This window comes from Anopheles arabiensis, chromosome 2 (assembly GCF_016920715.1).
Source record: "Anopheles arabiensis isolate DONGOLA chromosome 2, AaraD3, whole genome shotgun sequence".
Taxonomy (NCBI): domain Eukaryota; kingdom Metazoa; phylum Arthropoda; class Insecta; order Diptera; family Culicidae; genus Anopheles; species Anopheles arabiensis.
In genome coordinates, this window is record NC_053517.1 from 100,601,784 (window position 1) to 100,627,350 (window position 25,567).

The 25,567-nt window shown below is 44.6% G+C and overlaps 1 protein-coding gene across 3 annotated transcripts in view; it reads left to right on the forward strand.

The window, feature by feature from the left end:
• Positions 1 to 780: 780 nt before the first annotated feature.
• Positions 781 to 25,567, forward strand: part of LOC120896555 (endothelial PAS domain-containing protein 1-like) — a 57,034-nt gene continuing 32,247 nt past the window's right edge. For 2 of the 3 annotated variants that reach the window (XM_040300750.1, XM_040300749.1), the window contains exon 1: positions 24,705 to 25,557. Coding sequence is in view for 1 of the 3 variants with exons in the window: in XM_040300751.1 (XP_040156685.1) it covers positions 18,327 to 18,616 (290 nt within the window). In the remaining 2 variants the exon portion in view is untranslated. Of the gene's footprint in view, positions 1,720 to 1,751; positions 2,315 to 18,085; positions 18,617 to 24,704; positions 25,558 to 25,567 lie in introns of those variants that run through there. The other variant, XM_040300751.1, reaches the window with a different exon arrangement.

A 25,567-nucleotide genomic window follows, 5' to 3' on the forward strand; every position in this document is an offset into this window, starting at 1 on the left:
GCCGAAATCGGCCAATATAATCTGGCCACACTGGACCGCAGGGCAAAAGCTCACTCGAAAGTTCAAGAACCGTCGCAAAACGTCAAAAACGACCGTCGCCAGCGCCTCGAAAACGTTGCGAGTTTCGTTCGCTGGCGACGTTGGTTTGCAGTACATGCGACGCCGGTTTTGACGTTTTGCGACGGTTTTGCGACGGTGGCCGCCAAAAGCTCGCCTTGCCCTGTGGGCAAAGTGACCAGAAATACCGATGTATATATATTTGGGTTTGAAGGAAAAAATCTCAATTTTTTGTAATCATTGAACGATGAAACTCAGCCAAACAATCAAATCAATCTAAATAATCCAGCGAAAATCAAATTACAGCACGTACGATAAAATAGTATCCAATGGAGCATTGCAGTGGCCCTAAGCGGTCGCGTGGAGCCCCAAGAAAAAGAACTTGCCACCACTGAGAAACAAGAATGAACATCTTAGTTATTCTTTGGTTTAGAATTCCTAGTACCATTTTCAGATCAACACTTCAGTAAGAGCTTCATTTGTGTAACCGCTGAACCAAATCTAATCCATATCCTAAGTAAAGGATGCATATTCTTTTGAAATGGAACTTTAATTTTGCGCAATATTACCCCCCCCCCCCCCCCGCTTTCACTTCTTTCAACTCGAGTTAAGTTTCGAGTTTTAACCTACCGAAAACTACCGATAAAATTTTAATGCGCCTACCGAAAACCGCCAAAATAATCTGGCCACACTGCAGGCAACACGGCTGTCAGTGTAAAAACTCGATAAGATGCATAAATTCCGAAGTTGTTGCGAAGATAAATAAAAATACGCACACACACAATGGGCGAAAGGGCGAGCGGTACCGAGCAGAGCGTTTAATTTGCCCTTAACCACCCCCACCGATGTTCGCCAAAACGATCCTCCGGGTGAGGTAGTGCGGGGTGACAAAGTGATAACAGTGCGTGTGTGTGCTATTGTAGAAAAGAAGGAAGGACGAGCTGCACGAGAAGAAGCAACAACAACAAATGGTACGATTGTGATAGACAAAGAAGGGAGTGCGGGTGCAGCGGACAGGGTCCGAAGATATATTCTCCGTGCGTGTGTGTGTGTGTGTGTGTGGGGCGAAACAAAGAAACGATCACCCACCGTCATCGACATCATCGTCCCAACAACACGGTGTTGTGCAAGTTGTGTTGTGGTGTTTTTTCCACTGTTCGTTTGTTTGTTCCTTCTTCCTTCTATTGTCGTTCGCGGAAGCATAGTAGGCAGTGGAAAAAGGTGAAGAGAGAGAGAGGAAGTGTGTGTGTGTGTGTGTGTGTGTGTGTGTGTGTGTGTGTGTGTGTGTATCAAAAAGGAACACAATCATAGAAACTACGAGATAGAGCGCCTCCCTTGTTGCTAGTGGTTGCCCTGCCTGCCGTTCAAGCTGCCGTAACCAGTTGTAACGCTACGTAGGTACTACGGGACCCCCAATCTACTCGCAACCGTGTGCGTGTCCGTGTGTGTGCGTGGGCGTGTGTGTGTGCGCGCGGGAAGGGGTCGTGTTTTCGTTATGCCAATCGGCACAGAAATGGCACAGCTGGCCAAGTACGTGGGTCACTGTGGCGGTGCCACTAGTCATCGTCCGGAATCGGCACAAAACGCCGGGAATGTCAGCAGCAGCAGCAGCAGGGAAGTGTGAGCGAGCGAACCAGTGAACGTAGTGTTTGTGTGTTTGTGGTGCGTTGTGAATTGTTACGTGTTGTATACAGTGTGTTATTGAAATAAGCATTTAAAGTTGAAGAAATCACTGTTCACGGGAGCTGCTTCGGGAACGAAATAGGGCAACCGTGTTTCGCTATCTTTATTGTGTGTGTGTGTCCATCAAAGCAAACACAGTGTGCCACGAAACGCGCGCGTCACGGTGATTAGAATGTGTTTAGTGTGTATTGCCTCCCCCACCCCGGTTCGACAACGACGAAGAAAAACCGGAAATTCCGCTAATCCTTGACTGCGAAAGCGCACCGCTACAAAAGCATCGCACGATTCTCCCATACGGGTGTGACAGAGTGTTACAGTAGTGGAGGTAGAAAATAGAAGCCCCGCCACCCCGCAACACGCCGTCCATCAAAGGAGGAGGAGGAGGAGGGAGGTTGTTCCATTATCAACACAACCGCCGTGTGTGTGTGTGATTGTTGTTTCCCGCTGTGCACACCAATCTACACGCACACAGATCCACACCCCGAACGCGCGTCCATCAAATGCAGCAGGAGGAGGAGGAGAAGGAGGGAGAGACACTCGAGACCCTCGGAACACACGAAACCACGGAAAGAAGGTCAGTTATATGTTTCGATGGGCGATTGGTGGCGCGTCTTCGCCACCACCATCATCATCACCATCGCCATCATCAACAACATCAACCCATCTTGCCGGCTGTGTGTGTGTGCGTGCGTGGGCTATGTGCGCACTGTCCAAACCGGCCAAACCAATACCGAAATTGTTCCAACCTATCTCAACATTTTTCGGCGGCACATATTTCGGCCGCCTGGGCCCGCTTATCGATGGCGCTTCGCAAGTTTTTCTCCGACGCCGTGTCGTGTATCTCGGCTTCAAACGCCCAACAAACCGTTTGTATGGCTGTGTGTGCGTCTGTGTGTGTGTCTCGAGGGAGCGCACGGACGCAAATAGCGCACACAGCGGCACCGAGACACTAGGCTAGATTCAAATTGTTTGTTTGTTTATTTTTAGTTAAAAGTTCGTGATCGACACAGATTAGCGGCAATGGCCTGTGGGCCTCAAACACATACCAACGCAAGGCAAGACACGACCGCAGTGTGTGGAGCAATATCGAGAGCCGGGAGAAACAGGGAACGGGGTCGGACTGTGCGAGACAATATGGCGAAAATGTCGCAGCAGACGCTTTGGGCCTGTGAGCTGCGTGTTTGATGGGGGAGGGGAGTCATTTAAATATTACCATCTCAATCCTCCGCCCTGAGAGAGGCCAGGCTGCGGAGAAGAAACTTGAATCGAATGGGACGGTACGAGAGCAGCTTGAGCAACAACGGTGTGACCGGGCAGGGGGGAATTGCATAATCTCGTGTAGAGAATGGAAGCTTCCGCTGGCGGCACCCCCCGGCGGATGACGATCGATTGCACATGCAAATCTGTCCCGGACGCAAGGGGACCGGACTAGTTGGCTTCTCTTGTAGGCCTGGTGCTAGAGGGAGACGTGTGTTTTGTTGTTGTTGTTGTTGTGTATTGCACTGCAGGAGTCATAGGGCGCGCGGCCTGTCTGACACCTGTCCGTCGGTGTGCATCGGTGGGTCAGCAGCACCTAGAGAGCAGCATGGTTTCCAAACGACCAAAAATGACCTCTAACCTATCGCATTGTGTTGTCTAGCGGAGGGTGCACAATCAAAACAGACGATTCGGTGCGCCTCCAGAAACGAAAAAAAAAAAGAGATAGTGGTGGGTTGATTGAGGAGAGGGTGGAGGGTTTTATCAATGCATTGGACAGTGGGTCAATCGGGGGATTTTTGACGGATCAATTTGGGATCTGCGTTTTGAGGCATTGAAGAGGAGAGGGCGGTCCCGCGATTGGTGTGATAAAACACAGAGCACTTTAATCAGCCTGTCATGCCGAACGCAGCCTTTTAGCAGACTCATTCCTGTAGGTAATTAAATTCTTATAAGAGTGTTAATTTGGGAAGGGAATTTCCAATCGCTTTGGTTTTGTTTTTATTAATATATATGTATTATGCGCCCAATATGATTAGCGATTGATTAGGAACATGATATGCCAGAATGTTTCAACAAAAAACACACCATATAAAATAATAAGAAAAGAAGATGTTTATGTACATCTCTCAACACGATGTTGTGTCTGTGTATAAACAAGCCGACTTTTTAATAGCTCTAACGAGGTACAATTCTAACAGCTCTAACGAGGTACAATTCTAACAGCTCTAACGAGTTTTCCGAGTGTTTCGATGTTGTCGATGTTTTTCAAAACAGCTGTCAAATGTTGCATTTCCATCACAATAATGTTTCAGTTCTTCCACATGATTTTCAACACGTCTCAAGCTGAATTGAGTTTGACAGTTCTTTGTGGTGTTTTGACAGCTGTTGAAAAACATCTTGGAGGTGATGAATAATGTTGTGCACATTGGAAAGTGACTTAGAAAACCCTATATTGATTAGTCTGTTTGTTTACATGATGATATAGTATTTAGCCAGTGCTGCTTCTGAACCAATGTGATTAGTCTGTTTCATTTACCACTTGACAATTTTAGCAAAATTATATAGAATTATGTTATGATGTGTATTTATCATGATCATATTAGTTTATGAGACTAAGAGGAAGACTGAAACTTGTCAAAAATCAGAGCTGTAGTTGCATCCAGTACAGATTACAAGTCAAAGTGTTTTTAGCCTAAATATCCAATTTTTGTGTAGCGTTGTCGGTAGTTTAAGCCAATGGGCTCCATCCTGTGGTCCGTAGCGTTAACAGAAGTGGCCCGCGATAGAAATGATTTCAACAGGCATATCTAGAATAAGATTTAATCATACTTTGGTTCAAAAAGCTTTGATCTAATGCTACAATGTAAATGCCCTCAATATATTAGGGCCGCAGCAAATGTTTTTTGAAAGCCAAGTGGTCCAAAGGTCCTAAAAAGGTCTCCAGATCATCGATTAAGGTCACCTTATTGATGATTTGATGTGAATCAAATCGAAGATTACAATGATTGCCGATTTTAAACATTGAAAACCGACTTAATCTAAATGTCAAAGAAAACCCTGTATTTAATTATTTTTATGCAATACATTTTGTACGAAAAGATTTGCTCAAAGAATGTACATTTTTAGCAAAGTTTAAATTTTGTACAAGATTTGTAAATGTAAGAAACTAGTACACAATATGAACTGCAATAAGTTTTGGCCAGCTATGTCCCACAGTCGCTGTCCACTGTGCCACACACATCGCCAATTGTCTAACGCGCCATCAGCCAACAGCCGAACGACGGAAAAAAAACGGAACTGTATATTTGCACAGGCTGAACAGCGAGGGAGGAAACCAGAGCGGGGGAAAGGGTTTGTGTCTATCGCGGGCACACTCACACAGCACTGCGCAACGTTGCATCAGCAGACTGCAAATGCAACTGCAATCCCGCAACAACAGCAGTGGTGCTGCGCCGGCCGGCGTAATATAAATATAGTCACGAACGGCTCTCCGTCCCACCCGGCCCAGCCATCGCGGCACAAATACCAATTAAAGCCAGCCTCAATATCACTGTCAAGGGCTTTCAGTGTGCAATGGCGTTTGGGGTGGGTGGGTGCTTGCAGTGCAGTTGTTGTTGTTGTTGCTTTTCGTTCGACTCCCATCGCTCAGGGAACAGGTGGGGAGGTGGTGGAGGTAGATTTCAAGGTCTTCTCAGTCGCCTGAGTCCGGCAGGGCGGGAAGAGGGAAAAGGACCGAGGCAAAGGGTGGCTAGACGCTGGATTGATGCAATATCGCCCGTTCAAAAAGGGGTGGTGGTGTGCATTGGGTGCAAGAATCCTCTTTTGATTTGGCATCCGTTTTTTTTTTGCCTTGCGGAGGAGGAGGCATCGCCAGTGTGCCCACCTCCACCAAAACGAAATTAAATTATTTTTGGCCGCGTTGCAATTAAATGCAGCTCCCGTGGCGGCGGTGTGCATTCTACGACAAAAGAAAAGTCAAACGAACGAATGGGAGTCATATGCTGTCCTGCCTTGTTTCGTCGTTGGTATAAGGAAACGAATGAAACTCATAATTGTATGGTGGGCACCGGTTTTCCGCTTTGCCCGAAACAATTACCTTTTTAATCTGATGTTTCAATCTTTAATGAAATGTGTGTGTGAGTGGGCGATTGGTATACACTTAATTATTCCCGGGCGCACTGGAAAGTCATGGCCATTTGCCTGTGCCCGGTCTGTGTATGTGTGTTGTGGTAGGCAGAACCGTGTCCAGTCGCACGGCAAATTGCGCTACGGCATTACAGGGTTTTCCAAGGGTCACTTTCGAGTGTAAACACTGTGTTTCACTGCGAGCAAGATGTTATTTCACATCGCTTTGATATTTCATTTTGAGCATGTTAATTTTTACTTTCTTCAGCATGATTTTCAACATTTCAATGGCCTGTTGCCATCGTTTTTTTCTCCGGGGGGTTGAAGCCGAATCTCATCAAGATTCGTGGAACATTTTCAAAATTATTCTTACATGCATTTTGATGCATTTTTATTACAATAGCGTACCAATATGAAAAGGATGAAGGTATACCAATTTGAAAATGGTTTTCGAAGCCAATTTGAAAATGGTTTTCTAATGTGCACAGATTTGAAGGATTTTACAAGTCTGTTCCGAAAGTGCACATCATGATTCGCCGCCTCCAAGATGTTTTTAACAGCTGTCAAATGTTGTATTTGCATCACCAATGAAATTTAAATTTTTCCACATGATTTTCAACACATCACAGAACACTGCCACATTTAGGTCAGCCTGTGATGTGTTGAAAAGCATGCAAAGGAACTAAAAAAAATGTTTGTGATATACATACACCATTTGACATCTGTTGAAAATCATCTTGCAAGCAATAAAAAATGTGGTTGGTATTGTAAATTAACTCAGAAAACTCTGTGTTCACCGCCCGCTAGATATTCTTCAACAGATACCACATATTGGCTGATATTATTGAATCCGTTCGTAGCGGCGGCGTACGTCCTGACACTCATTTTCCTAACGGACTAGATGATTGCTACAGTTATTCACCGCGGCGTTATAAGACCGAGCATAAGAAATGTGTTGTCATCACTAAAATTTCTTATGAGCGCCGAACGTCCCCGCTACGAACGGATTCAATAATACCAGCCATTGTATGGACATCACAACAGTTCGGTCCATGTACATGATTTTCAATACATTACAAAGCTTTGTTAAACTTAATCCTGCTTGAAACGTATTGAAAATCATGTGGATGAATTGAAATATAATTGTGATACAAAAGTCAACTTTTGACAGCTGTTGAAAAACATCTCGCAGGAAATGATTTTTTTTTCGGGAGAAACGCTTACAGGGTTTTCCAAGTCACTTTCGAATGTGCACATCATTATTCATCACCTCCAAGACGTTTTTCAACAGCTGTCAAATGGTGTATTTGCTTCAAAATGAAATAGAAGTTTTCACAAATGATTTTCAACACATAACAAAGAACTGTCACGTTCAATCCAGCTTGAGTTGTGTTGAAAATCATGCTGAAGGAATTAAAAATTATTGTGATGGAAATGAAATATCAGATTGATGTGGATTTACATGCTGCACGCGGTAAATAACAACGTTTACATTCGAAACTGACTCGGAAAACCCTGTAAATGGAAAAATACTATTGACATAAGAAATTGACTCGATAAACCTTGTATGATGATGGAAATGAAATATCATAGTGATGGGGATTGACATGTTGCTCGCGGTGAAACACAATGTCACACAGTCAATTACATTGACTTGGAAAACCCTGCATTATTCTTTGCCCTCGCCCTTCGACCTTTCCTCCCTTCCCGTTAAACGTTGTTGTTGCAATGCATTGGTGAGAGTGTTGGGTGAAATGCGCCTCGTCACTATCAGAAAGGGGAAGGAAGATAAGAAGAGAAAGAGAGAGAGAGAGAGAGAGAGAGAGAGAGAGAGAGAGAGAGAGAGAGAGAGGGAGAGAGAGAGAGAGAGAGAGAGAGAGAGAGAGAGAGAGAGAGAGAGAGAGAGAGAGAGAAAAAAAATAGATTACTTCTGCTGGATCCATAGGTCAGTTAATGTTGCGCGCGCACTGATACAGAGGGGACTTGGTCATTGGGATTGCGTTTGGGTTTGAATTGGCAACAGGAGCAATTATTGTGATTAAGTGATCATTTTCGTCTGGTTTTTTTTTGTGTTGCGATGGCGTGTCATGGAGCATTTCCTATTTCCGAGCCGTTTTTAAAATTGCTATTCAAGGCTAATTTTCGCTTATCACAATCTCTTGCTGTAATGCGGTTGATTAGTTGGTGCTTTTTTTGTAATGGTGGTTGTTTTGTCTTTTTTGTGTTCTCGCCGAGGGGAAACATCGTGTGCAAAGGTGATAAATTCGGTTTAGATAATGCTTATCAAAATGTCTCCTGGGCGGGGGGTGCCTATCTTTTCACCCCCGTTTGTGGCGGAATCCATCCATGCAGATTGCGTCACCTGTGTCTAGATTGTACTGGTTGGAATCATTTTTTGGGCGCGCTTGATACCTAAAGCACATCACGCTTCATCACGATGACGGTTTGCTTTTTTTTCTTGTGAGGTGATGCTTGCAAATGTGTAGAAGAGAGCTAGAGAAATACCCACAAAGATTGTTTGTACCTTGTATGATGTTGAAAATGAAGACGGAGGGAAATGTCGCCACTTCACTGCGTTTGCTTCGCCCGGATGGTCGCTGCGACCGGCCAAACAGTTAAATAGTACCCGGGAAACATGAACAAACATATCAAAAAGCAGAAATCGCATCCACTGGGTTCGCAGAGGCAAGCAATTACGCCAAAGCTCAATGCGATCATTTTGGGGGAATTTCGGTATGACACTCTAGTCCGCGAACTGGTTCAACATCCCCCAGCTGTGTCCCATCGATTTTTTTCAACATCATGATAAAAAAGCTCTACTCCAACAATTTTGTCGCGAAGAAACAGAGGATTTTAAATCGATCAAATTATATAAAATAATTTGATATTGGGGATATTTTTACTAGCCTGAGTTGCAGAAAGGAACAATGACTATTTGGCACCATTAGTAAGAACATTTACACCCTTGCAACACATCTATTATTGCAGAAAAATTAGTCCAATTTGTAACGATAAATTAGCAACGATAAGTACTCTCGATAGATGTTGTAACCATTTCGAATGACGTCAATTTTTACATCTCACTTACAATGAATGTTAACAGCATTTAGAATCGAAAATGAAGTGCACAATCTTGAAAACTACAGCTGCCATGTAGCAAAAAAGGTTCAAATTTTAACTGGTTTTTGGAAGAAATATGTATCAAAATATCAAAATTCTACTTAGAAATACGACATACTATTTTGAAAAGGAGCTTTCGTACATGAAAATTAACTTAAATGCCTTACTGCGAATTCAATAGTGCTTCTGCAGTTGTTCACTACACAAGTTTTAAATCCCATTCGCGTGTTATTTTTCAACAGCAAATCTCGCCCACTGTACCGACTGCTGCTGGGTTGTTTGTTTTCCATTTGACACGTCTCTGCGTACGGGGTGTTGGCGTCTATCGAGCGTTCTTATACGGCTATCAATGGTGGCAGGAAACCCACACAGACACACACACACACACATATAGGGGGCTCTAACGGCAAACGCGGGCTATTCTCGACCACACTCAACACAACTACATCCTTTTGCGACGTTGATACTACCACAAAACAAAATGCCATTCCGACGACCACATTTGCTCATACGATTTATTACAGTAGAGAGAGAGAGAGAGAGAGAGAGAGAGAGCGCGAAAAAAACAAAAAGAACACTGAATCAACCCCGTTGGATGTATGTGTTCCGGGGGAGGGGGGATGGTTTGCTACAGTTGCGCTCCATACATGTACATTTACACCCTCTGGTGTGGCCCTGCGCCCGTACCACTTCAGCTTCCCTCAGGATGACTGGCGGACTGGGCGCGCGAAATCTGCATTAGGTGTATTGGTGTTTGCGCTTGATTGACACTGGTGTGGGGTATTTGAATAAATTTCGCGATAGTGTTTTATTTTTTCTAATGCACATTTACGCCCCTCCCCACTGTGCATTGCATATTACGCCACCGTTAGTTGCATTGCATTTGAAAAAATACTTAACTGCACGCCACTTCCAGCCCGTCAGCAAGCGTCCTCTGTCGGGAACAGGACAGGGCAGCGCCATCTGGCAGCTCGCTCCATCGGGTTTTGCAGCATATTCGAGCAGTGTTTGTGCGCGCCCCCGTGCTCGTTCGGAAATGGCAGCATCGAGCAGTCGTCGGTTGTGGAATAAATCAATAATTCAAAAAATGTGTGCAACCATGTGGCGTAGTTTTTATGCTCTCGCATGCGCGCACTACATTTTCCATTCCGCGCTACAAATGTCGGTATTAATTTTCGTAATTAACAGGATGAATAGCGCAACACAAACGCACACGTAGCTACAACTCTTCCTAGGATGTTGTTTTTCTGTTTGCGCGTTTGTTGCTACATGCGGCCTAATTCGTCCTAAATGGTAGGCTTGATTGATTATGAAGCGACTGCACAACGGGCCTGCAAACTGAACCTTGTGTGTGCTTTTGACCTCTCGCCAGTAGTACTACGTGGAAGGTAAAGGTGAAGCACTTTGGCAAATTTGCTTTCATTTGTGAGATAATAATGCGGCGCAAAACATATTTCCCGGGAATTGTGGGTGTGAGTTTGTTTAATTGCAATCAACGTCCGGATTGAAAAGTTTTTTTGTTGTTGCGCTCGCTCTTTTTTCCTGGTTTCTGGAGCACAACGACATCTCCGCTGCACCCGTGCGGCGCTAATTAATGTTATGTTTCCCTTTTATCGGTGAAAGGAATAGCGTTCGTTTTTTTTGGTTTGGTGTGCTAAAACAAATAGGATTAGTACGCTTTTTATGATAAATATCACTCGAATAAGTGATACGTAATTTAGTTCAAGTTCTTGTAGATCAAGAGTTCCACGTATGTGTTAAATTCATTTTCCACTGTATCTTTCTTTCGGCTTATGTAGGCTTTCTATACTTGTTTCCGTGTCCGTGTCTACGAGAACTCTTCATAGACAAAACTGTGCAATATCAGTATAAAAGATTGAATATTCTGCTTTTGGACTTTGCTTCTTCTTGTTCTTCTTTGACACCACACAACCACTGTCGGTCAAGGCCTGCCTGTACCACTAGTGGGCTCGGCTTTCAGTGACTTATTTATTACCAAAGCGGAATATTCAGTCCTTCGAATGGGAGCACGTTACATTCGGGGCTTGAACCCATGACGGACATGTGGTTAAGTTGTACGAGTTGACGACTGTACGAGGGAACTTAAAATTAGAACTTGATATGTAATCAACGGGAGAAACACACCTGACTTACATTATGGCTTTTAGACAGTTGTGAATCTTATTAACTTGAACATTGTCTAGATACCTGGACAAGTACATTGTGTGATATTTTTTTTGAATCAAGAGTGTGAAACTGAATCGCTTTTCTGTATGAAAGAAGTCAACAGTCAGTAATACTATGAAAAAAGTTTACGATATTCTTTAATGTTTTCGGTTATTAGAACTTGTCCTCCTGTACCATCTTTAGTTTTTTTTATTATTTTGGGATATTTTACAATTTTAATAGAAGAAACATGAAATAAAACGGACCGCTTGGTACTTACTCTCGCGTTCAATAAAGGAACATCCTCGCCAACTTTAGTTTTAAGCAATTTTAGTTTTGTTCTAAGTAGTCCACCACTTAGTGCAAATCTGCATACTCAATTAACATTGCGAGCTCGAAAATCGGGTTTTCGAGCTGTTTTCCTTATTGTGGAATCTTTAACTTCCCTTAAACTGCACCAGTTTAAGAGAGTTCTGGGACAGGCCATTTAAAATCGACTATGTTGTGGCTTTTTCGTTGCTTTCTTCTTTGTCCTATAGGAAATAATGTGTCCAATCGGTCGTAAGATAGTAATATATGTGTAAAACACCGTATTTTCATAAAATAACGCCGCACGAAATGCATGTAAAACTAATTGGACGCCGTGATCATGCGATAGAAGAAGATCATGCATACGCAGACACGAAATATTTGCGCTTTCAACACGATTTATCACACACAAATCTACAATTTTTGGTATTTCGAGCAGCATTCGAGCAGATCACGGTTAACAATTTAGAACAAAAGTCACTTGGTTATACATCATCTCTAGAATCTTGTTGTATAAAGTCATAATCAGTACCTGTTCTGGATTTGGATCAGGAATCATTCCCCTTTCCAGTTTCCAGTTTCAGGAACTTCAAGTTTCGCCATTTTTGTTTGTCTTGTTGTTTTGACAGCACAACATTTTACCTGGAAACTGTGCAATTAATTTCCACACTCACAGGAGTAAATTACAATTTCCCACTGACTGTGCGTGTGTTCCGTGAAAAAAAACAGCCATTCGGCTTCTCGGGATTGGACGGTTTGCGCATTCCATTGATTACATTGGATGTGTTCTCCTTGTGTGTTACATTGTCAGGTTCAGTTCCCAGAGGCTACGGAATCATTGATCGGGCTGATTACAATTTACAGCCTGCATTCAGGTAAATTATTTGCCTTTTTTTACTCTACCTTTTTGTATTGTGAAATCGAAAGCAACATTGTAGAGAGTGTACGGTGTAAACACCAATTACATTATGTAAATGCACACCGAATGTGTGTCGGAAATTCCAAGCAATACCAGTACTACAACTACTGCTACTAGACCTACTAACTGCAAATAATGACGACTTTTCTTCCCTCTGGTCAAGTTACTCCTTTGTTTCGGGAAGTTCATTTTCGGGTGACGTCTTTTAAAATGGTAAGGTGGATTTGCTTGTGGTGTGTGGAAGGTGTAAAAACCATTCTGCTGCCCTTGCTCTGTCAACCAGCGAGTGAGAGGTAGAGAGGGGTTCGAGGTGGATCAAGCAAAAGGCTTGTCCCCAGTGACGGGGACAAACTGCGTCCGTTACCAAACAAAACGTGCATCGCTGGCAAAACTGAAACCAAAGCAATTGGAGCCCTTGCCAGCCAGCCCGCGCGAGCGCGTCAAACCGTCAGCGGGTCAGGCAAGCCCGTTAAGTATGCTGGTGCGTTCGTGTGTGCGCGACCAGACGGGGATATGGTGAAGTTTGTGGAAGGAGAAGGGCAGGGGTGGTAAGCCCTCCAAGCCCCAAGCGACACACACACGCTGTGGGGAAGGCCAGTGGAAGGCAGTACCGAACGACACGGGGCGGAATTTGGGTGGAAACTGTTTCGTGTGCTGGAACGTACGTAAGAAAATGTGGACAAAAAAGCGAATCGAAAAGTTAAGAGATCCTGTGTATGTGTGTATGTGTAACAATTGCAATCCCGCCGGCATCGAGGATGTATTGATTCCGATCGGTTGGCGGAGGAGGAAATGATTTACTTAATTGAAAAGTTCCGCTTAGCCACCGCGTAATACCAGTGCACTGGGGGCGGTAAACTTTGGAGTAATTGATCGGTCTCTAAAGGGCGTGCTAAAAGTGTTGTGTTGGTGTGTGATTAAAAGGCCACAACAGTGTGGCAAATGGCGGGCAACGGACACATAGCACCCATGGCAACGTACAGGAGGCATGGAAGTTGTGTAGAATTAGATTGGGCAGAAATACGAGCAGGAACCTTCGTGCGAACTGCGTGGAAAACTTCGCAAAGCGTTGTGGGGAGTGTGGCAAAGGAAGAAGAGGGAAAAAAGGAGAACTGGAAGTACCTTAACCTGTTCGTAGTGAAGTGAACTTAACCCTCTTCTCTGCGATCGACGGTGGGGCAGTGAGGTGGCGTGTGCCTGCATGTGCGTAATTCGAATCGCTCGATGATTGACGAAAATGAAATCGAAGAAAACGTCAGTTGGTTGACGCTGAAGGATGTAGGGTTTCTGCAGCATTTGCAAATATGGTTTTAAAGTGAAAACTCCAGCAAAGTTGTTGGGGAAGGTGAGAAGTTGCTGTGTGTGTGTGTGTGACTGCGTCGCACATTGCATGCCGTGTGCAGCAAAAGTTCAGTTGGCAAATCGTTGGCCTCAATATGCATCGGTTTGACCAGCGAAGCGATTGTCTGGCCAGTTTGTTCTTAAAAAAACATTAAAATCGATTTTGACCATTAAGGAAAAAGGTTAATCAAGTTTGAATGTTTCGAGTGGGCACTAGAGATGGGATGAGTCAGTTCGCCAAGAACTGGTAAGTTCGTTCTTTTCGGTAAATGAACGAACTGGGTTCACCTAGCTATTTTAGTACAGTTCATGTATTTGGTTAAAACTAGTTTGAATTGAACCCTCCGAACAAATGGACGAACAATCGAACGAATGAACATATTAAGCATGAACGATGTGCTGAACTGAACGATGTGCTAAACTGAACGATGAAGTGTACTGAAATATGGACTGAACTGAACTAAACAATGAACTGAACGAAACAAAACAATGAATTTAACTGAATAATGAACAGATTTAAACGATTGTATTGAACGATCAACTCAACGTAACTGAACGATGAACTCAACGGAACGGTAAACTGAACTCAAGAATGAATTGAATTACACGAAGAACTGAACTATGCGATGAACAGAATTGATCGATAAACTGAACTGAACGATGAACTATACTGAATTTTGAACTGTACTGATCAATGAACTGAATTGAATGACCAAGGAACTGAGCTGAAGTATGAACTATACTGATCAATGAACTAAATTGAATTGAATTGTGAACTGAATGAAATTGAACCACGAACAGAATGAAATTGAACAATGAACTGCACTGAGCATTTAATTGAACTTAACGATGTACTGAACTGAACGATGGACAAAATCTAACGATGAACTGAACTAAACCATTATCTAAACTGAACGAAGAAAGATATGAACGTTGAACTGCTTTGGCAGTTCTCGTTCTTGTTCAGTTCTTTTAAAAAGAGCAAACTGAATCGTGGATGTCGTTGAAAAAAACATTATCCAAGCCATATTGGGCATGATGGAACCGGAAAGAATACCTTGGAATGATGATTCAACTTCCCTTCTGAAAATTATTCTCACTAGCTAGCGTGACTTTGCAACTGTCAAGGGCAAAAGTAGCGTCTGACAGCTGACCGACAATGTTCGTGTGGCTCACTGCGATCCACTGAGAGTTTCATTGCCACCATAAAGCACCTTCCCGTATGTGTCCCTTATTTTTTACCATAGCCATTATCTTACGACTCACAAGTCGTACGTGATTTTTGGCTCAACCGACATTGGGACAGTTTGGTAATGGGGTCGAGGGAGAGCAAAAAAAAAAGAAAAAAAAGTAACGACATGTGTTTGATGGATATTGAGTCAGCCAAACCCTGAAGGTTCTCCCTTTTGCTCCCATTGATTTAGTTTGTTGGTGTTGCTTCTTACAACTGTGAAAAACAGCGCTACAAATACTACTACTACTGCTGCTACTACTGCTCTGCTAGCACTGAAAGGTTCTATGACGCCACAAATGTGAGCTTTCAATCATCATTCGTTTGCGTGAGTTAATGCCGTTTTGCGACCGTGCACTTATCTGTCGATGGCTGTTTAAAGGCGCTCTTTGGATGCCGCTGTGGTTGTCTGCGGTTAGAGACAGAGAGAGAGAGAGAGAGAGAGAGAGAGAGAAAGAGAGACAGTACTGGTGGGATGACTTTGGCGGGATGATGTGGTGGATAATCAGTTGAACTATTAAGTATTTTTAACTATTTTTAAACCCACGACACTCTGACGAATACACCCGTAATGGGGGGTTTATTGCAAATAGGCAGTCGTCGTCCCACTCGCACCACAGTCCCCCACAGCCCAGAAGCGTCTTTTATTGTAACACAATTTGCAGTGGAAAATGGGTTTCCTTTAAATTAGAAACGACTGATAAACATATTACCCCAGCGGGAGAGTCAAATTCGCGTCTCTCTAGTTCGCATCATCATACACCTACCGCCGGGCCTTTCTTCGGACTGTTATTTATGATTTTGCTTGTTTTTTGCTTGGGAGTGTGTGTGGGTGTGTGTGTGTGTGGGGGTATGTTCCCATTAATTTGATTCTTCTCCGATGTCCCGCTGCCTAATGTCGGTCACTCTTGCGTTGTCTGTCGGGTGGTAGTAAACAACGGCGGCCGGCCGGGTCACGCTTCGTTCAACGTGCGCAAGCAATACACCACCACAACACATATAGGGTGCTGGCCAGTTTCTGACCGTTTCCGCCATATCGGTCATATTCCAACCTGTTGGTGGTCGGCCCCGTTCGCTCCCGTAGGTCCAGGGAGGGTGTTTCCTGTTGCCTTTTTGCTGAGGGTTTGTCTGTGCTTGTGCAGTATGCCGTGACATACTTGTTGGTCGGTCAAATCCAACTGCTGCATATTCAGGGAAACGGGCAATGTTGGATGATGGTTTCATTGGTTCAATGTTGTCTTTATTATTTCATTATATTATAGTTATCGAGCGTTTGTTAAATTTCATTTGAAATGATTTACATGTCCGCATTCTTTTTAAAAAATGTATTAGTAGTTAAAATCACTCAGAATTTTCAAAATTCTGAGAAAACATCTCGGATCTCTCGCCAGAGATAGTGCGTCTTGAGGCCACTTACCACCAGGTACACGGGGACAGGTCAGTCACACGGCAGCATGGAGTCACTGTCTTTCCCTGCTGCCTTGTGTGTAGGAAGCATCAACCTGACGGGTATCACAGGTAGGAGGTTGTATGCCCTCAAGGGATGTCCCATAGCAAGCAAGCAAGCAAGCAGGGCTCTGTTTATCTTACCATTATGGTTCGGTTTTGTCCTCCGCTGACCTTACCCGGGAAACAACAATAACGCGTGTGAAGTTGTTGACCTATGGTAAAATGCTGCCGCTTTGTCCTCGGGGAAGTGCACCTTCGCGGAAGTGAAAATCAAATCATCGTTTCGGTAAATCAAGTCTTCTGCAGATTGTTTTCATGATGAAGATAAGATGAAGATTTTTTATAGCATAATCAAAATTAATTTCAATGGACTATGGAACTATTCTTTTGGTTGTCATCACTACCAAAAGCGCTCATATTCCTTGTCATAACTAATGAATAAAAATCATAAGTTTTTATTTGCCAGAATGTTTGTATTGGAAATTCGGCTTTGATTTATATGTTGTAGTTTTTTTAAATCATTTTCCGTGTCATTGGTTTCTTAAAAGCACAGTTGCATACCTTCCAGACTATTTAGTGTATAATTCGAACGAAGAATTAATTACTTTCCTTCTATAGCCTTCCTCAAAACTGTCAAAAAGTGTAGGCTTATGTCGAGACGGAAATTTTGAATTAAAGAAATGCTTCAGTTGTGTAGAAATCATCCATCCATTACCAGTCTCGTGTCGTCCTCACATGACCGATGTACTGTTGTGGATTGCTGTAGTGACATGTTGTACATCTTTGTTTGAAACCGTGAGCCCACACAGCAGCACTCTCCGCTGCAATCGCATACACACAATGTAAAGCCTATCGGTAAGCCAGCAAGTGTACGTGACTGGAGTGGCGCAAAACAAATGGTCGCCAAATATCGCAGGAAGGGACAGGAATTCCTGTACAATCACAATCATCCGCTGCTGTCCAGTGGGCATGCACGGGGAAAGACTTGTAAACTTCAAATTAGCTGAAAGTGTGGGAGGTTCCGAGGTAAACTTCCCCCGAAAAATCCCACCAACTGACGTAACACGCCGAGTGCTTTCTAAGATATCAAGCGACGATTAGCTTTCTATATCGGGCACAATACGTACTGGAAACTGTTTTTCTTGTGTACGTGTGTGTATGGGTGTAAATAGATGGTCCTTGAGCGGTGGTATGCTGATTTCTTGAGCTTGTTTGAGGCCAGGGGTAGGCGCTGAGATCTCCTGGACCCCGGTTGTCAGGCACTTTGCGCGGTTGGCTTTAGATTATATACGTACGGCACAGTATGGTACGGCATGTGCCTCTGATTGCCGCCGACGTCCAATTGTTGCCGCTCGCTGTGTCCTCATTTAGACTGTGCCTGATATTAGCGACTCACCACACATCCCCCTCCCTCTGCCACCAAGTTCTCCGGTACGGTAGCTTAACGATCTTAACTCCGGGCGGATGAATGGAAAACTGAAAAGCCACCAGAGCGCCCAGTTGGTGTTCTAATCAAAACGTTCGGGTTGGTTCGGTTTGCTCGGAAGTCCTAGGATGTGGTTGGTCGTCCACATCTTGTGCTTGTTCTTTGGTTGTTTGTTTACCCCTACGCATCACCTTCAATTACATGATTTTCTTTTTTTGGAGCAAACCATATCGGAGACACTAATCATTTTATCTTCCCTCTTTTTGTTCCCCCGTTGCAGTGTAACCCAAATGCCAATCAACTGCATGTGAGGAGTCTCAGCGCTGCTTCGCATGTCGCCGGACTTGCTCGGTGTGTGTGAGTTGCGGTAACGATATTCGAGTCGTTGTGCAAGATATCGAAGTGTAGAGACACCGGGGGAGAAATAGAAAGAAAAAAAGGAACGACGACAAACGACGGTAGAAGGACAGTAAAACCATACCCGGCCGAGACGAGTGGCTGGGCTGAGACAGTGTGTCGGTATGAACGAGTCTCGCCTCAGTCTCGTTCCTCCTGCTGTAGTAGGTGTCGAAGCTGCACGTGGGGCACACCCGGCCGGTGCAACGGTTGCGTCAACTGTTGCGGGCAACCAGAATGGCGCACCAGTGCAGGCGAATGCAATGCTGATCCCGGGTGACAACAGCAGGCAGCATCCGGCCGCCGCCGGCTACGATACGGACGGCGAGGAAGACCCACCGGTGGCCGGTAGCAACGCGAACACGACGGATGATACGACGCATTCGAAAGACCTGACCGATACCAGCTACTCCAGGTGAGTTTTGCAATCGATTGTTGTGCCTCTTTTCCTGTTATAATGTAATAGATTTCTTCTGGTCATGTTGTGTATATGTGGGGTTTGTTAGCCATAGTGGCCTGGGGCCGAGTGGTTCGCTATTTTGCAACAGCAGCGCACTACTTTCCTGTGGCTTCCGAGCGGAATGAGATTCGCTTCCCGGAAGGTTTTGGGATCAATGTCACAATGTAATCAAACCTTATTTTTTTGCGCAACCGAAGGGGGAGGCGCAGAAGTATGTCAATTGCTTCGGACTATTCTTCCTGGAAGTCAATTCCTGCCAGACAGTTTCCGTTATCACGTTGGTCATCCTTTGGTAGGCCCTTTAGTGCTCGTAAACTGTGTGTGCGCGTGGTGATTTGGAAATTTGGTCTTCGCACGAAAGCACTTACAGCAAATAATGTAATGCAAATATTCATATCATCGGTTAGCAGCTAGGCTTGGTCTGCGGCGCACACCAAGCGTCTTGTGTGCTCTTTTGAAAGCTTTGGCGATAATGAATCGATTCTGCAGAAACGGACACTTTTGGACGGCTGTTTTAAGCCCTCCTGCGATCCAGATGTCACCAATCTTGAAGTTGGCATTTATTTCGATGTTGGTTACTACTTTTAATCCTTGAACTGGCTTTCTTACTCGATGTTGGAAGGATGTTATGAATCTTGGATTAGTCTAGCCTAACTGACAAACTCTAAGCGTCTCATGACGATTCATTTAGAGTTTGAAGTTCGTTAATTGCATTTCGATTGAATTGTAATGAGGATTGATCGTATTTTGTCTCTCTCTCTCTCTCTGTCTCTCTCTTGTTGACCTGATCACAATAGAGCACGTCGTCGTGATATGGAGCTGTCAACCAGGATCCATGGAGACACCCGATCGCGCGATAGGTCTCGGTGGGACATTAGTGGTGCATTAGTCCAGTATCCTCATAACCTCGGCCTGCAACTATATTAGTGTGAATCAACATGGTTTTGTACCCAGGCGATCTACAACGACTAATCTACTAGAATTTGTTAGCAAATGCCATAAATCTATCGATAACGGTTTACAACTAGATGCTATTTATACGGATATCAAGGCAGCATTCGACAGTGTATCGCACTCCATCTTGCTAGCGAAATTCGACATACTTGGTCTCCCAAACCCTATGATAATGTGGCTTAGATCATACCTTACAGATCGTCAATATTCTGTGAAGTTAGGCCCGTACATGTCAAGTCCAGTGCATGCATCTTCTGGAGTCCCGCAGGGCAGCAACCTGGGTCCTTTGCTGTTCCTTTTTTTCATCAACGACGCGACATTGATCCTTCCGGCTGATAATCATCTACTGTACGCAGATGACGCGAAATTTTTTCGTGTTATTCGTGAACCAGAAGACCACGCCCGACTGCAAACTTCCTTGCATGAGTTCCAGTGTTGGTGCAACCGTAATGCTTTATCCCTATGCACACATAAATGTGAAGTCATCACTTTCAGTCGTTCTCGCTGCCCATCATTGTATGAATATGCGCTTGATGGACAGTCCTTGGTGCGAAAACTATGTGTTAAGGATCTAGGTGTTTTGCTCGATACAAAACTATCATTTAAGGATCAGCTGGATCACGTAGTAGCCACCAGCAATAGAATGCTAGGACTACTTATCAATATGACTCGCGAGCTTAATGATATACCTTGCACCAAGGCGCTCTATTGCTCACTTATCCGGTCGTTGATGGAATATGCAAATATCGTATGGTGGCCAACTGCAGCGCGTCCGTTAGCTCGATTGGAATCAATCCAGCGCAAAATTTCACGATTTGCACTTCGCTCATGGAACCAAAGGCTCGATTACCGGACTAGGTGTTTACTACTACCCACCCTAAGAGAGCGTATACGAAAAGCCAGGTTGTCGTTCGTCACGGGACTTCTCGACGGCCGTATTGACTCTCCGTCACTACTGGCTGCCATCAACCTGTACGTTCCGGCCAGGCCGCTCCGGACTCGGGCAATGTTGGCCCTCGACGACCGTAGAACGCAATTTGGCTCCTCTGACCCGTTCCTACTTATGTGCCGTGCTTTCAACGCTGTCAGTGACGCTTTTGAGCCGAGGATTTTGCCAACTGAGTTTAATGATCGTGTTTCTGTGTTAAATTTGGTTCCATAGTGCACATTTTTATGTTCTATGTTATTGTAATCCATTGTAAAGAACTCATTGTAAAACATTACTAAAATGGTTCGAGATGGCATTATTGTCCATCGATAGACAAATAAACATAAGCATAAACATAACAACCTTCGCCACCGTCTGGATGCTCGATTCGGCGCCAAGCTCGAACACACTGGTTGAAGATGGTCCGGAGGATGGGTCGCTCAAACATGCCTAGAGCGTTTGTATCCTCCGCTAGGAAGGTCCAAGACTAGTGTTTCTAAAGGACCACCGGACGATCAATGTTCGATATATCTCACATTTCGTGAGGGCTCGAAGTCTTTTGGATCTCTCAGCAGTCGGCGAAGCCCATGGTATGCACGAATTCCCTGCATATTTGCGTGGTGATCGCCGGATTTCGCTGGTGATGTCGTTATTCGAAGTAACGACTGTCCCGAGATAGCAGACCACCTCGAGATTGTCGCCGTCAACTATTACACCGCTTCGCAGACGGTTTGAGTCTCCGGCAAGCAGGTATTTCGTCTCTGTTGCATTGATTATCAATCAAACTCTTGCTGATTCACATTTGAGTCTTACGCCTCACACACCTTCGCTGTTGTCCTGCGGATGATGTCGATGTCATTTGCGAAACCAAGAAATTGGAGAGACCGCTAGAAGATCGTGCTACAGATGTCGTTGTGCACTAGCCCCGCAGTTCTAATAACTCCTTGCAGGGCGGTGTTGAAGAGCAGACGGGAGAGTCCGTATTTTGTCTACTAACTGTATTTATCTACAAACAGTGATCTAGATATGATCTTGTTTGTTTTTATATTTATATTATTTATATTATTTTTGTTTTTATTATTCTTATTTATTACTACTACTGCTATTACAATTCGTTTTACTATTATTTATTTACATTGAGGATTTTGGAATGGGACTTGTGAAATGTTATTTTCTTGTTGTTTCCTCTAAGGGCTCAGTTCTTATCTTTATTCTGACAAGTTCGTCACTAACTGTAGGACTCGTGGTAAACTAAGCCTAATTCTTAGAAATCGGCAATTTAAGAATTTGATCACAGAATCCCCTAAGCACGGATCATCTATTTAGATATCTAATACGTCAGTCTTTAAATGTTTTTGTTGACACGACATGTGCCCGGTTTACTTTACTAAAAAATAAAGTAACAACAAACGTAGGCTAGACCGTGTGTCTGTCTGTCACAATGGGTCAAATAACAAGTGCCATGTGTGTTGTAAGCGAGTCGATTCGCAACAGAAAAAAAGACTCCACCAATCCATTCGTCATTTGACGTCAGTTATGGAGTTATGGGGCCGGGTTATGGATCAATCTTTCGCCCGTGAAAGATGTAACAAATGCTTCATGGCATGTGTCAAACCCACGTGAGTAAGAGGTTCCATTCACGCCGGCACGGGCCATTCATTGGGTTTTGGTTTTTAGTGAATGACCATCCGCCTCCATTGATGGCTCAGTCATGCCTACCCAAAAGTATCCACTTACTAAGGATACTAAAAAGGATCATATTTTAACGGTGTAACTCCTGCAGAGGTTACTAATTTTGTGATGCTTATTACTTGAAAAATAAAGCGCGAAATTAAATATTTAAAAGACGTCAGAGGATTAAACGACAACATTTTGCGTTGCGTCGTTGCGAAAGTTTACACTAAAATGAGTTATTGCACAGCTATTGCAATCATTTAACGGCAGCATTGTACAATATACCGCAGCAAGAAGAAACCGCACCAAGCAACAGATGTCACAGAAGAAATTGATTTGTTTCATCACCACCGGAATGCATTCCTGCTATTTACCCAAGCAGCACTCTCCGTGCAGCAATCCAAGCGCCGTGTACAAACAGTGTGCTCTAGCGATACAACAATAACAATCGAAAAAAAAGGCAAACAAACAACAGCCACTTAATAAATGGATCAAATGCGATTTGTGTTTTTAAATAACTCTACTCGACAACTCTGTCCCAACGTAAACGACACGATCCGCTAAGGCCGACCAAACCGGCGGAGACACAGAAAATAGCCCAAACAATCGACAAAACACCACACCACCGTCGTACGTCATCAAAACAAACAGCATCACCAGAGAGCGCAACATCATCAGCACATTTGATGCCGATGGGAGGGGAGAACAGTGGGGGTAGGGAACTCATCTTTCTGCATCATCACCACCGCATTTCCATTGTCGTCGCCAGTGGAGGAAGCGATGAGTTAGAGCTCTCGAGCGCGCGCGCGCATTTTGATCGCTTATACGGGGGACGTCAAATTGCCGGCCAAAGGCCCGCTAAACGGCCTCCTCTTGCTTGCACTTACCTTTCTCAAACCATCTGGGAGGGTGAGGGTGGGTTAGGTGGAGTGGGGTCAGTAAGCAAATTGTCTTAGCAAATTGAAATTGGTACGCCAGTGATCGTGTTTCCAACGCTCAAAAAAGCTTTTCCTGCAGCAAAGTTTTCACCAATTCTTTTGGAGATCTGGGAGGGAGGGTTTGGGGGGGGGGAGGGTAATTTATTGATAAGAGGAGATTGATACACAGCGGGAGAGAAAAAGACAGAAGGACAGAGAAAGAGAGTTAAATGAAGATAACATAGCAAACGAACGGTTGGGGAGGCAAACGCGCTTTGACCGTCTTTTGCGCAAAGGGGAAGAAAGAGGAAGAGGCCATTGCTGCCATTGAATCAAAGACAATCGTGTAGGTCGTTTGAATTGTGTATGTGTGTGTCTATTTTTTGTTATGCTTTTTGTTATGAAGCAAGAGCGAGAGACGAACCAAAAAAAAAAAACGACGATAAGGCACGATGAGCGAGAAGCGACACGAGAAAGCGAGACGGATCAACCTGTTTAGTGGCCAATAATCAGCAATCGCAAACCTGCCGAACAGATTGAAGAACTCGCTCGCTCATCTGTTTTACGTTTGTGTGTGTGCGTGTGTGTGTGTGTGTTGGTCGTGAAAACTGAGTGCTCCACCGGTGCTTTGCTCATTCAAACACAGCAGCATTCGAAAGAAATGGACCGCAACATCTTACGCGGCCCCAACTTACTCCTTCAACCCTCTCCGCACCTTAACTTCCACCCCCCCCCCTTTTGTTTTTTTTCTAATCTATCACCAATGCGAACGCGTGTGAGTGTGGGTGCGCGCGGCTGGTCATGGTTGCCAAGTCAACAAGCATCGCCAAACGGTTTGATTGAAATCCGGCCGGTTGGGAAGTGGGGTGGTTTGCAAGCGGTGTTGGTGGGTGTTATGAACAAAAGGAAGAAGAAGAAGGCGTCCACTTAAAGAGAGAGAAAAAGCGAGAGAGCGAGAGAGAGAGAGAGCAACTGTATTTGCGTTCGTCAACAAATAGTTACATTGTAAGGGCAAGTTATGAATTTATTACGCGATCCGATGGCACACACCACAAAGCCCAACCCACCCAACCACCCCTCGCGGACGGTGCCAATAGATCGCACACTAACGCTGCCTTCCCAAAACGGGGGGTTTTGTGTGTGTTTGTGTAAGTGTTCGGGGTGTCATTCCACAAACCGTTCTCTCCTCTGCTGAGTGGCGCGCGAGTGTCGGGGGTTGAAATCGTGTTGAGTGTCCGTTTGAGTGACCGAGTCAGTCTTTGGTGAGTGACTTAGGGGGGATGGTCACTGATACGGTGATTATTGTTTTATTCATTTTGCTAAGCAATATTAATAATTGTAATGATAATACAACACACTCATACTTTGTTGTAAGATTATTGCACCATTTCAAAAACTGTAAGTTTAAGACCAATAATTTGACGTTGTGTTGTTAATATTGCAACCAAAACGTGTATCTTTTCGACACACATTGATTCTGTGATCATTAGAAAACAATCAATCGAGAGCGGGGGACATTGAATTGGCTCCCGAACTGCGCGCTGTCGGGAGCTATTTTCGGCGCTCTCAGCGAAGCTTTTCTCAGCAGCCATTGGGACGGCCGCCACCCTCTGCAACACTCTGGTTTGGCCACTCACACACCTAGCGTGGCACGGCCAGGCTTCTCGAACAGCCACACAGAGACGTAGCACACACACACACACACACACACAAGGAGACCATTATCAGCCCAAGTTTGCCACTTGGTTTCGTTCGCCGATAGATTTGCTCGCAATTCGCATTTGCTCTCTGTCTCTCTCGCTCTTCCGGCGTTATCACAAAACGGTTCGTGGCGAGTGAGCTACTTGCCACCCCGCCACCCCTCCCCCGCAGGCCCATCAAATCCAAATCAAACAGCACCCCGCGCATCGGCTGGTGGATGGTTGTTAGTGAGTTAGTGAGCGCCGCAACGCGCAATAGACAAGGGAGTGAGCGTCGTGCTGTGTGTTAAAGCCGAGAGCGCAACAACATAACACCCGGCCCATGGCCCGGCCAGGTCCGAGCGCGAACCGTTTTCAGTCGCCTGCCGCACGTGGTACTATCGGGAAGTAGTGTGCAGTGGCTTGTTGGCGAGCGAGCGAGCGCGTGTGCGTCTTTTGTGTGTGGAAAATCGCGTGCGTCCAACATTTGCAACCGCGCGCAATCGAAATTCCTTTTGGCTACGCGTGAATTTGGTGTTGTTTTTTTTGTTTCTTCTTCGTGTGCGTTCGTGAGTGTGCATTTTGTGTCCCTCACAACCTTGAACCGAAACACAGCCCCCCCCGCATCATCGTTGTCTTCATCAAAGGCGCGTTCGCGTTGTGTGTCTTTCGATTCCGCGCGTGTGTCTTATCGGAGTAGGGGAAAATTTGTAACGCGAATAAAGAGCAAACAGCAGTGTTACGGTGAGCCAAA